At 41.2% G+C, this 13,659-nt stretch overlaps 1 protein-coding gene across 1 annotated transcript in view; it reads right to left on the reverse strand.

The window, feature by feature from the left end:
• The window catches only part of ZNF699 (zinc finger protein 699), a 27,137-nt gene extending 16,744 nt beyond the window's left edge, over positions 1 to 10,393 (reverse strand). Inside the window, exons 1-3 of the mRNA XM_061422044.1 lie at positions 10,306 to 10,393; positions 4,057 to 4,109; positions 2,707 to 2,833 (exon numbers count right to left, since the gene is read on the reverse strand). Coding sequence (XP_061278028.1) covers positions 2,707 to 2,833; positions 4,057 to 4,104 — 175 coding nt within the window. The 5' untranslated portion in view covers positions 4,105 to 4,109; positions 10,306 to 10,393. The remainder of the gene's footprint in view (positions 1 to 2,706; positions 2,834 to 4,056; positions 4,110 to 10,305) is intronic.
• Positions 10,394 to 13,659: the final 3,266 nt, after the last annotated feature.

Genomic DNA, 13,659 nt, shown 5'->3' on the forward strand with positions numbered 1-13,659 from the left:
ATGCCAAATAAGCATATGAAAAAAAAGATGTTCCACATTACATGTCATCAGGAAAATGCAAATCAAAACAATGAGACACCACTACATACCTAAAAGAATGGCCAAGTCCTGGTGAGGATATGGAGCTGGTGGGAATGCAAAATGGTACAGCTGCTTTGGAATACAAAGCAGTTTCTTACCAAATTAAACATACTCTTAGCCATATAAGCAAGCAATCATGCTCTCTGGAAGTTACAAAAAGGAGTTAAAAACACATCTACACAAAAACCTTCATGTGGATGTTTATAGCAGTTTTACTCATAATTGCCAAAACTTGGAAGCAATCAAGGTCTTCTTCAGTGACTGAATGGATAAACAGACTGGTATTGCATATCCAGACAACAAAATATTACTCAGCACTAAAAAGAAATCAGCCATCAAGCCATGAAGAGATGAAGAACATTAAATGCATATTAGTAAGTGAAAAAAGTCAATCTGAAAAGGCTATATACTGTGTGATCCCAACTACATGAGATTCTGGAAAAGGCAAAACTATGAGAACAGTAAAAAGATCAGTGGCCGCCAGGAGTTGGGAGGGAAGGAGAGATAAATTGGGGTGGAGGGGGATAAAAGATTTTTAGGAGTAGTGAAATTACTCTCTGATACTATAATGGTGGATGCTTGTTGTTTAGTTGATCAGTTGTGTCCTACTCTTTCATGACCCCATGGACTACAGCCCACCAGACTCCTTTGTCTATGGGATTTCCCAGGCAAGAACCCTGGAGTGGATTGCCATTTCTTACTCCAGAGGATCTTCCCAACCCAGGGATCCAAACTGCACATCTGCTGCATTGTCAGGAGGGTTCTTTACTACTGAGCCACCAGGGAAGCCCATAATGGTGGAAATGTCATCACATATTTATCTAAACTGTAACAAAGTACAACAACAAAAGTGAACACTAATATAAACTTGAGATTTACCGTAATAATGATGTGTCAATATAGGTTCATCCACTGTAATAAATATACTACTCTGGCAGAAGGCAGTGCATTTATGGGAAATCTTTGTACTTGCTGGTTAATTTTGCTGTGAGCCTATAAACTGCTCTAAGAAAAAATAGAGTGTACTGGAAAAAAGAAAATCCATGTCCACCCAGAATTCAGAACATTACTTTATTTGGAAACAGATATTTGCAGATGTAATCAAGTTAACATAAAGTTATACTCGACTAGGGTAAGCCCTAAATGCAATGACTGGTGTCCTTACAAGGACAGAAAGATGTAGAGACAAAGGACAAAGGCCCTATGAAGATGGAGGCAGAGATTGGAGTGATGTGGCTACCAACCAAGGACTGCCAGCAACAACCAAAAGCTAGGAAGAGACAAGGAGGGATTTTTCCTGAGCCTTCAGAAGGATCATGACACCTTGATTTCAGACTTCCAATCTCTTTAATTTAGAAGAGTAAATTTCACACTTCCCTGGTAGTACAGGTGGTACAGAAGAAGCCTGCCAAGGCAGGAGACACAGGTTCGATCCCTGGGGCAGGAAGATTCCACATGCCATGGAGCAACTAAGCCCATGCACCACAACTACTGAAGCCCTCGCACCCTACAACTAACTACCAAAGCCCTCGCACCTAAAGCCTGGGCTCCCCGACAAGAGAAGCCACCACTGTGGGAAGCCCATGCACCCCAACAAAGAGTAGCCCCACTCACTGCAACTAGAGAAAGCCCAAGTGCAGCAAAGACCTAGCACAACCTAAATAAATAAAATAGTTGCCTAGCTACAGAATAAGAGTGGGGAGTAGAGGTAGAGGAAGTTTTTTTTTAAAGTAAAAGAGTAAGTTTCTGTTGTTCCTAGCTACCCAGTTTGTGGCACTTTGTTATGAAAGGCCTAGGAAAACAGAACAGCCTGTTGTCATGGACCTACCCCCAAATCATTCGACTTAAGTATATAAATCCTATATTTACTTTCTAACACACTGCATTGTTCCCCATGACATGTGTTTCTCCCTCACTGCTCCAAGGAATAAACCCAATTTGTTAAACTGGTGGTCTTTGGGTACAGGGAATTATTAGCAGTAAAATTCTCAAAAGGTCCCAAACCACCAATTTTCTCCCTGTCCCCCAAAGTGACCCCTGAAGCCTGTGCCCACACCACATACACTTGATAATCCTCCTTGAGGATTCTGACCACAAGAAAAAGGAAAAGCAGGTTCAATATATATGTTTATTTTCTTTCTTTTCGTCATGTTAATTTCATATTTATCTTCTCCATTACTGAAGCATTTTGAATACAATGACATCTTATTGTCTATAGTATATATTCAAAAGGGTTTGATACAAATTCACCCTCAAAAAAAACGCTTAAAGAATGAAAGAATGACTGAATGAAGAAAAATAATGCTTTCAGTACTCTGAGAGAAAATGAAAACTTTACAACCCTGCGAAAATGCAAACTCTGCATTCAGTGCCAGTGGCAAAATGGGTAAGGAAATTTTCACTAATTCTTTTGTTTGTTTTATATTGGTGAAATACTTTAACAATACACGTGTTTATTTTCATGGTGAAGCCACTAGACTATAAGCTCCTTGGGGTCAGTGACCATGTCTGTCTTATTTAACAATTTGCTCCAGTTTCTCAACCCAAATCCTAGAACAAGGGCAATTTATAAGATAAAGCTGTTTTCTAAATAACAGAACGTTGGAGGAATGTTACCATCCTTACCTAATGAGGCCAGGTTCCGGAAGTTTTCCAGCATCACATCTCTGTAGAGGTTTCTCTGAGCGAGATTCAGCAGAGCCCACTCCTCTTGGGTAAAGTCCACAGCCACATCCTCGAAGACCACTGTGTCCTAAAACATTCCACATACTTTGTTCAGAAAGGTACCAACTCCCCCAGCATGTGCAGGAGGCTGAATGAGGCTGACACTACGGGGAACTGAGAATCAACTCACAGGAAGTTCAGAAGATTCTTTTCTCCCAAATATCTACCCTAGGATTCAGTCATTAGATCTTTCTCATTCTATCTAAGCATCCTGACTGATCAAATTCTGTCTCATAAATTTAACAACATTTTTGAAACACTAAATTTATCTTTCCACTGTTTGATGGTGACCAGTTCCACTCTTACAATAATCAAGAACATCCAGAACATATTGCAGAAATGAGAGAAATGCTCTAAAAATGAAATGACAATTTCCACATTGAAAGAAGCAAAAATCCCTTGTTAGAGGGACTTCCCTGGAGGTTCAGGGCTTAAGACTGTGCCTTCCAATGCAGGGGATGTGGGTTCAATCCTTGGTTGAGGGGCTAAGATCCCACATGCCTTAGGGCCAAAAAACCAAAACAGAAAACAGAAAAAACAAGTGTAACAAAACATTCTACTGCAAAATAGAAAAACTATTGTAACAAAAAAAAAAACTATTAAAAAAAAACATCCTTGTTACAGAAACAAGTTCACCTGCTTCCTTATTCCCCACCATAGCAATCAGCACAACACAAAACACTAGATAAAATTTGGATGAGGTTTAAATCCCCAAGGGACAAGGACCTTTTCTTTTTCTTTTTCCCCCCATACACCTGGAGCCCAGAAGTCAGCAAGAAACACAACATTCAACCCAGGCCCACAGTCAGTCATATTTTCTTACACTCTAGGCCCAGGAGCTGTAAATTATAGAACACGAATTAAAACCAGCCTATCACCTGTTTGTATAAGTAAAGTTTTACTGGAACACAATAAAACGTTTACTTATACACTGTATATAGATGTTTTCACACTAAAATAGCAGAATTGATGGGAAATCCCTGGCAGTCCAATGGTTAGGACTCCATGCTTTCACTGCTGAGGGCACAGGTTCAATCCCTGGTCAGGGAAATAAGATCCCACAAGCTGCCCAAAACAAACAAACAAAAAACAATAAAATACCAGAACTGAGTAAAATAGAAACTATGGCCTAAAATGCTTACTATGTGACCCAATGTAGGAATAGGTTCTTGATCTCTGCTCTAAATTTAGGACATAGATAAGCTGATGGAATTGAAATATTGTTTTGGAGAATTATTAGCTCTTACTTACCTGTATCACATTTTTCTGTAACTCAGCAGCTGTTCTCTCTTCCTCCATGTTCCCTTCATGAAGAAAGACAGAGTACTGAGATGTTACAGCTGAGACAGGAGAAAGAAGACATGAGAATCTGGGTGTCCCCACAGTCTCCACAATCAAGACTGTGGATTTGGCAGCACATCTGTTATGAGTGATCATTCTCCTCAAAACACACACACACACATGCAAAGACCCTGCACACCCAAGCAAATACACACTGATCTTGTGAGAAAATGGAGCAAGAAAAAAAATACTAACAGTAACTTACAAAACAGAATGAGACTCACAGACATAGAGAAGGAGCTTATGGTTGCCAGGGGGAAGGATAGGGGAAAAGGATAGTTAGGGAGTTTAGAATGGACATGTACACACTCCTATATTTAAAGTGGATAACAAACAAGGGTCTACTGTGTAGCACATGGAACTCTGTTCAATGTTATGTGGAGGCCTGGATGGGAGGAGAGTTTAGGGAAGAATGGATACATGTATATGTATGGCTGAGTGTCTTAGTTGCTCACATGAAACTATCACAACATTGTTAATTAGCTACACCCCAATACAAAATAAAAAGGTGTTTGTTTGTTTTTTTAAGTTGGAGCAATTTTATCTCCTCCAGAGCTAGAAACAGTCCTCTCATTCTTGTAGATCATTAAAAAAAAAAAAAAAGGTTTAAGAGTCCATTTTGTAAGTCAGCCAGAGTCTAAAAAAATTTGGCTGTCAATCTGCCCATGATAATGAAAACATTAAAAACATAAGAGAATGCCTTCAGTAGTAAGAATATACATTCCATCTCAAAGGAAAGTGTGACTTGTATGCCAGATCTCCAGGGGTTCCAGACCCAATATTTATTTCTGCACTACCTGGCAGGCCTACATGTATTACTACTCAATCTCTGACTATGAGATCTTCTCCCTCTGAGGGCTGCAGGGTCTCCAAAACCTGGTATTTGAGAAACAGCACAACCGACTGAATTTTACATGCAGGTGGCAGAGAAGACATCTCATGTTAAATCTTGCCTGTACAGGAGATACAGTCACAGCATAACAAGAACACCTGAAGTGAAGCTGGCATATGTGTCATCTCTGACAGTGGCATCCACAGCACTAGTGCATGAATTTCAAATAATGAAAACACAGCAGTCTCTCTCACTTCAGTGGACCAAATACGTATTGTAGAGCCAGTAGAAACTTAAGTCACTTAGACATGTGCTCAATGTTATCCAATTAGAAAGCTAAGGGAGGGTGTGTATCCAGGTGTGTTTACCTTCAAAGCTAAATGCCCAAAGAGTGTGTTTCTGAACATATACCTTACAATTTAGTTGTCAGTGAGGCCCCTATGCCCTAACATTACTGGGGTCTAGCCTAGAATGCTGTCGGGCACACCATGGAGAGTAAACAAATAAAGTATTCCCTTCAACTGTTTTATCTTTGAGCTCCTTCTCTTTTTTTATTTATTTTTAATTGGAGGGAAGACTTTTCAGAGTCCCTTGGACAGGAAGGAGATCAAACCAGTCAATCCTAAAGGAAATCAACCCTGAATACTCATTGGAAGGATTGATGCTGAACCTTCGATACTTTGGCCTTCTGATGCAAAGAACCAACTCATTGGAAAAGACTCTGAGGCTGAGAAAGATTGAGGGCAAGAGGAGAAGGGGATGACAGAAGATGGATGTCAGCTGGATGGCATCACTGACTCAATGGACACGAGTTTGAGCAAACTCCGGGAGATGATGAGGGACAGGGAAGCCTGGCATGCTGCAGTTCATGGGGTTGCAAAGAGTTGGACACAACTTAGAGACTGAATGCTTCCCTGGTAGCTCAGCTGGTAAAGATCTGCCTGCAATGCAGGGGAGACCTGGGTTCGATCCCTGGGATGGGAAGATGCCCTGGAGAAGGAAACGGCTACCTACTCCAGTATTCCAGCCTGGAGAATTCCACGGACTGTATAGTCCATGCGGTTGCAAAGAGTTGGACACAACTGAGCGACTTTCACTTTCACTAGTGACTGAACAACAAATGCTTTACAATGTTATGTTGGTTTCTTCTATACAACAATGTGAATCAGCTACAAATTACATATTTTCCCTCCCTCTTGAGTCTCCCTCTCACCCATGTCCATCCCACCCCTCTAGGTTGTAACCCAGCAGCAAGCTGAGCTCCCTGTGCTATACAGCAGCTTCCTACTATCCGTTGTACACATGGTAGCATACATATGTCAATGCTACTCTTGCAATTTATCCCACCATCTTCTTCCTCCACTGTATCCACAAGTCCATTCTCTACATTTGCATCTCTATTCCTGCCATTGAGCTCCTTCTCTTGACTAAGCCCTACGTCTTCAACAAGGATGCTCCCCTTAAGGTACCTACCTCCTGCTCCTTCATCTCATATTTATTTAGGTAATATTTGCCCTGTCCAACTATGTGCAATCATAGGAGACACAGCACTGAACAAAATAGAAAAATCCTAAAGTGCTTGGGTCTTATAATTGTTTTAAGGAGGACCAGTACATTAACAAAATATTATCAGGTGATGGTATATGCTATATAAAAATATATCACATTATAGGGATAAGGAGATACACACACATTTACCTTTAGCAAGTCAGGACCACTTATGTGACAGGGTAGAAGCAGGAAATTAAAACAACTGTTTTAGGACTTCCCTGGTGGCCCAGTGGTTAAGAATCTCCAGGGTACAGGGGTTTGATCCCTAGTCCAGAAAGATTGTAAATGCCACAGGGCAACTAAGCTGTGCACCACAACTACTGAGCCAGCACTCTAGGGCCCTCACACTGCAACTACTAAGCTCACATGCTGCAACTACCAAAGCCTGCACACCTAGAGTCTGTGCTCTGCAATGAGAAGCCAACACCATGAGAAGCCCACACACTGCAAAGAAGAGTAGCCCCTACTCACTACAACCAAAGAAAACCCATGCTTGGCAATGGAGACCCAGTGCAGCCAAAAATAATTTTTTAAGAATAAATAAATAGAACTGTTTCAAATAACAAAAAATCAATGGCTGGTGTGGCACATATATTTATGCACAACTGACCCTCAAACAATTGCATGGGTTGGGGTATCAACCCTCCAGCAGTGGAAAATCTGAGTTTAACTCATAGTCAGCCCTCAGTATCCAAGGAGTCAACCAATGGCCCATCCTGTAGTATCTGCAGTATTTAATAGTGGGAAAAAAAAAAAAATCTGCATATAAGTGAACACATGCATTTCAAACCTATGTTGTTCAAGGGTTAATTGTATTTATAAATATCAATTCCTATAGAAGAAAAATTAGTAATGATAGGTTAACCATTGACGTATAATAGCAGAAAAAGAACCTCATAAAGGTGTAAATATATATATATATATGACAAAATTAATGATATCTTTTGGAGAAGGAAATGGAAACCCACTCCAGTACTCTTGCCTGGAGAATCCCATGGACAGAGGAGCCTGGCAGGCTACAGTCCATGGGGTCACAAGAGTCAGACACTACTTAGTGACTAAACCACCACAACTAACCCTAATCCTTGAACAACATAGGTTTGAAATGCATGTGTTCACTTAAATACTGCAGATACTACAGGATGGGCCATTGGTTGAATACTTGGATACTGAGGGCTGACTATGAGTTAAACTCAGATTTTCCACTGCTGGAGGGTTGGTACCCCAACCCATGCAACTGTTTGAGGGTCAGTTGTGCATAAATTATTTGATATTTTGATATTTGATATTTTTAAAAACTTAAAACAGAATCAGAAAAGCTAAAATGGCAATACTACCCAAAACAACCTACAGATTTATTGCCATCCCTATCAAATTACCTGGAGAAGGCAATAGCAAGCCACTCCAATACTCTTGGCTGAAGAGTCCCATGGATGGAGGAGCCTGGTAGGCTGCAGTCCATGGGGTCGCTAAGAGTCGGACACGACTGAGCGACTTCATTTTCACTTTTCACTTTCATGCATTGGAGGAGGAAATGGCAACCCACTCCGGTGTTCTTGCCTGGAGAATCCCAGGGACGGGGGAGCCTGGTGGGCTGCCACCTATGGGGTCGCACAGAGTCGGACACAACTGAAGTGACTTAGCAATCAAATTACCCATGACATTTTTCACAGAACTAGAACATGAACTTTTATGAAATCATAAAAGACCCAGAATTGCCAACGCAATCCTGAGGAAAAAGAATGAAGCAAAAGCCATAACTGTCCCAGGCTTCAGACAACGCTACAAAACTATAGTAATCAAAACAGTGTGGTATTTACACACACACACACACAAAACAGGCATACAGATCAATGAAACAGAATAGAGAGCCCAGAAACAAACCCATACTCCTACGGTCAATTAATCATCAACAAAGGAGGCAAGAATATACAATGGGTAAAAGACAATCTCTTCAGCAAGTGGTGCTGGGAAAGCTGGAAAGCTGCATGTAAATCAAAGAAATTAGAACACACTCTCTCCCATGGAAAAAAGGGAACCCTACTACCTGTTGGTAGGAATGTAAACTGGTACAACCATTGTGGAGAACAGTATGTAAGGTTCCTTAAAAAACTAAACACAAAACTACCGTATGATGCAAAAACCCCACTCCTGGGCATATATCTGGAGTAAAGCAATTCAAAAAGATACATGCATCCCTATATTCAAAGCAGCACTATTCACAACAGTGAAGTCAGGTAAACAACCTAAATATCTATCAGTGGAGGAATGAATAAAGAAGATTTGGTACATATATAAAATGGAACATTACTCAGCCATTAAAAAAAGAAAGGAATAATACTATTTGCAGCAACATGGGTACAGCCAGAAATTATCACACTAAGTGAAGTAAGTCAGAAAGTGAAAGACAAATACCATATGATATCACTTATATGCAGAATCTAAAATGTAGCACAAACAAGCCGATCTACAAAATGGAAAAAGACTCAACAGATATAGAGAACAGACTTGTGGTTACCAAAGGGGAGAGGAGATAGGACAAGGATGGACTAGAAGTCTGGAATTAGTAGATGCAAACTATAGAATGGATAAACAACAAAGTCCTATTGCATAGCAAAGGGAATTATATTCCATATCCTGGGATAGACTATAATGAAAAAGAATATACTATATAAAAAAAGAATGTGTATACATGTATAAGTCATTTTGCTGCAGAGCAGAAATTAACACAACATTGTAAATCAACCATACTGCAATTTAAAAAAAAAAATAAAGTGAAAAAAGTTAACAAAACTATAAACACAAAACCTGTTTACATACAGTCATTAAAGAAAAGAAAAAAATAGCAGTTTAGAACATACCTACAAAGGAAACAGAAGCTATAGACTTTTACAGACAGGTTCACCAAACAAGTAAAGGATTCATAACTCCATTTTTTTGTTGTTGAGTTGGTGTTTTCCGTGTATTTACAAGACCAGAAAGGGACTCGAAACTCAAATATATGTGTATTTATGTACATGTACACACATACACACACGTATATACATGAAAGATCTCATTCGTATACACAAGGGCAAAATATTAAAATATTAAGTACAGTCCAGGAAGTAATAATGAAGATAGTAATCACAAACTAAGTTCATTTCCTCCTAGGAATGATGCGTGGTTAAAATGATTTACATAGTTAAAACGTTAAATATAATTCACATCAATAGAAAAAGATCATATGACTTATCCCCTTCAATACAAAATAGTGACTGATCTCCATCAATACCCATTGATGATAATAATTTAACCCACTAGGACTAGAAGGAAATAGGCTTTAATTAGAAAATATATATATTATCTACAAACACCTATAGCAAACATCCTATTTAATAATGAAATGACAGAATTCCCTCTGGGATCAGGAACAAGGCAAGGATGCAATTTATATGCTATTCTACATTGAACTGAAAGTCCTGGCAAATGCACTAAATAAACAAAAATATAAGATACAAGGAATAAAAAAGAAAACGCTAAAAGTGGCATATGATCACACTTCGGGTGTGAAATTTTTAAAAAATCTATGGATAATTGACCAACGTTCAGAGCGGCAACCGGCAAACAGGGGTTAAAAAGATACTAAGTAATCAGTTCACTAGTATGTAGCTGAATACAATGTAGCAAACTAACTCCCACAATCCGAGAAAAAGAAATCACAGGTTAAAATGTATCTCTTGCACCTGGAAGGGAGAGATGCAGACGGAGTTAAGCAAACGTCACCCCGCACTCACCAAACAAACCGAAATCCACAGACCGGCACAGAGACGAGGTTGAGGCTCAAGTCCCCGTGACCCGAATGGCAAGGATGCTTTTCCTTTCCGGAAAGAGAGCAGAGGATGCTTTTGGAGGCCGATTAAGTACGAGAATAGCTCCTCAACTCTTGCCTGCAGCTGATTCACCCCGACTGCTGGACTCTCACAGAGTTCCTGATTCAGTAAGTTTGGGACCGGCCGCGGCTGCTACAGACCCCGGGAGCGGCGGGGAGCCCAAGCGGCAGCCTTTTGACCACAGATCCCAAGGCCGAGTTCTCCACCTCCCGAGCACCAGACTTGGGGCCGGCTGGGCCGAACTGGATGGGAAAATTTCTATCAGATTTAGACAGAGATGCAAGAAGACAAGGCCGCCCGCTCGCGCACGCGCAGAAGCATGCTGCTGCTTCCGGTTTCTGAGCCACGTACAGCGTAAGGGGGGGGGGTCTCGGGAGCTGGGATATTGGGGAGGGCGGTGGCAGCTTCCCGCGGCAAGCGGAGAAGTGTTAGTTTCCTCCAGGGAGAGACCCGAGTGGGTCTTGGAGCCGGATCAGCCGAGGACTTGGCGTTGGATGACGCTGGAGCAGGACCAGGCCCCTAGCGGGGCTTCGTTGACTAGGCCTGTGGGGCGGAGCTGGGACGCGACCAGGCCTAGGGGCGTGGCTTAGTTGAATATTCCCATGTGGGATCTTAGTTCCCCGATCAGGGATTGAACCTCTGTTGCCTGCATTGCAAGACAGAATCTTAACCACATGCTTAACCACTGGACCACTAGAGAAGTCCCGAGGTAGTAGGTTTTTGCTGAGCCCGTGCATAACTTTCATCCCTGCCACCGTGGCTACTTTGTTCTGGAGCCCACTGGGAAGACAAGAGCAACTGGAAAAGGAGGCTTACTAGTATCCACAGAACCCGTTATCCTATTGTCATAGTCACTCTGCAGATGTAGAATGGAACCCCCACCCCAAACTTTATTTGCATGTCAAGATATTATGCCACACACACATACACCAAGAGGGTATGAAAATGTTTAAAACTTAAATTACAGATGACCCTTGGGTCAGCAAGGTAAAATAACTCTACTTGTGAGTTGCCATCAAACATCCAGTTTTTTAAGACACTTGAGACATATTCTCCACCATTAATTTCTCTCAGTCTTCCATGAACCTTTCTTGGAGCAATAAAAAGTTCTCAATGGTGGGATTTACCAACGATATGTTTCCACGTTCTCTCCCACTCCCTCTTTTTCTCCCAACCTTGCCTGTCTCTCTGGGACCCTTAATACTCAACACATCTTTCTCAGTTCTTCATCCCCACTAACCTATTTAGATGGGAACTTTTGACTCAATGAAGAGCCACTATTAGGCTCACACCTGAAAGATTTTTTTTTCCCTTCTTTAATCTCTCAGGCTCTGATGTCCTAATATACTAATTTATGTTGGCTTCCCTTAAAGACCCTCCACTCATGTTTCTCCAACTCACTAATTAGTTCAGTTTTCTGATTTACTTTTCTCAATAACTGACTTCTCATCTACAGATGTGGGGGAAAGAAAGATTATAGACCCATATGAATCAATATAAACCCCACAATGCCTCTGCAATTGCACAGTTCTGGCACTGTGCACTTGCCACTCCAGAATTCTTGCCTGGGAAATCACATGGTCAGAAGGGCCTAGTGGGCTATAGTCCATGGGATCGCAAAAGAGTCAGACGTGACTTATCAACTAAACAACAACAATCTCAAAGAACTAGAGGCACTATGACCTATTGTTGCAGATTTCATAGTCAAGAGCTTACTCATTCCTTGTACTAATCTCTGAAACACTCCTATCCTCTTAAAAAAAATGATAAGGGGAATTATTTTGTAAAAAAAAAAAAAATTAAGGGTTATAAATTGTATCATGTGCCCGCATTTCCTGTGGCCCCCCAACCCAACTGCCATTCTGGCTTCTTTACTTCTGAAATCATCATTACTTCACAGTAGTAGGTCTCTGTTCAGCTTTCTCTAGTATTCCTTTATATCCTGACTCCAAATACCTTTTCACTTTAGTATGACAAAACAATACACCTGGAAGTGTGATGTCACAAGGCTTCACTAACATCCCCTCCTACTTCTTCCAGTTTCTCAACCATAATCTCCAAGCCTTTCAACCTCCCTATTCTTCTACTTTGATTCTAGGTGGTGGTGGTGGTATTCAGTCGCTCAGCCCTGTCCAACTCTTTTCGACCCCATGGACTGCAGTATGCCAGGCTTCCCTGTCCTTCACCATCTCCCAGAGCTTGCTCAAACTCATGTCCATTGAGTTGGTAATGCCATCCAACCATCTCATCCTCTGCTGAACTTTTATATTCACCTAATCTAACCTCCCCTCAAGAGAAACGTTTTTGTCTCTGGAAAACTTTGTTATCTAAAGACATACAGTTCCTGGGAATTCCCTGGTGATCCAGTGGTTAGGGATAAGTGCTTTCATTGCAGGGGGCCTGGATTCAATTCCTGGTCATGGAACTAAGATCCTGCAAGCCTCCAAACCAAAAATAAAGAAATAAGACACAAAGTTTTTGAGGATAAATTATAATTAAATCAGATTTAGTAGGTTAATTGTATAGTTCATGATGTAACACTGAGAAACAAGTCCTGACATCAAACTGAATCAGATCAGATCAGTCACTCAGTTGTGTCTGACTCTTTGTGACCCCATGAATCGCAGCACACCAGGCCTCCCTGTCCATCACCAACTCCTGGAGTTCACTGAGACTCATTGTCCATCGAGTCAGTGATGCCATCCAGCCATCTCATCCTCTGTCGTCCCCTTCTCCTCCTGCCCCCAATCCCTCCCAGCATCAGAGTCTTTTCCAATGAGTCAACTGTTTCCATGAGGAGGCCAAAGTACTGGACTTTCAGCTTTAGCATCATTCCTTCCAAAGAACACCCAGGACTGATTTCCTTCAGAATGGACTGGTTGGATCTCCTTGCAGTAAAAGGGACTCTCAAGAGTCTTCTCCAACGCCACAATTCAAAACCATCAATTCTTCGGCACTCAGCCTTCTTCACAGTCCAACTCTCACATCCATACATAACCACAGGAAAAACCATAGCCTTGACTAGACGAACCTTTGTTGGCAAAGTAATGTCTCTGCTTTTGAATATGCTATCTAGGTTGGTCATAACTTTCCTTCCAAGGAGTAAGCATCTTTTAATTTCATGGCTGCAGTCACCATCTGTAGTGATTTTGGAGCCCATAAAAATAAAGTCTGACACTGTTTCCACTGTTTCCCCATCTATTTCCCATGAAGTGATGGGACCAGATGCCATGATCTTCATTTTCTGAATGTTGAGCT

This window comes from Bos javanicus, chromosome 7 (assembly GCF_032452875.1).
Source record: "Bos javanicus breed banteng chromosome 7, ARS-OSU_banteng_1.0, whole genome shotgun sequence".
NCBI classification, from domain to species: Eukaryota; Metazoa; Chordata; class Mammalia; order Artiodactyla; family Bovidae; genus Bos; species Bos javanicus.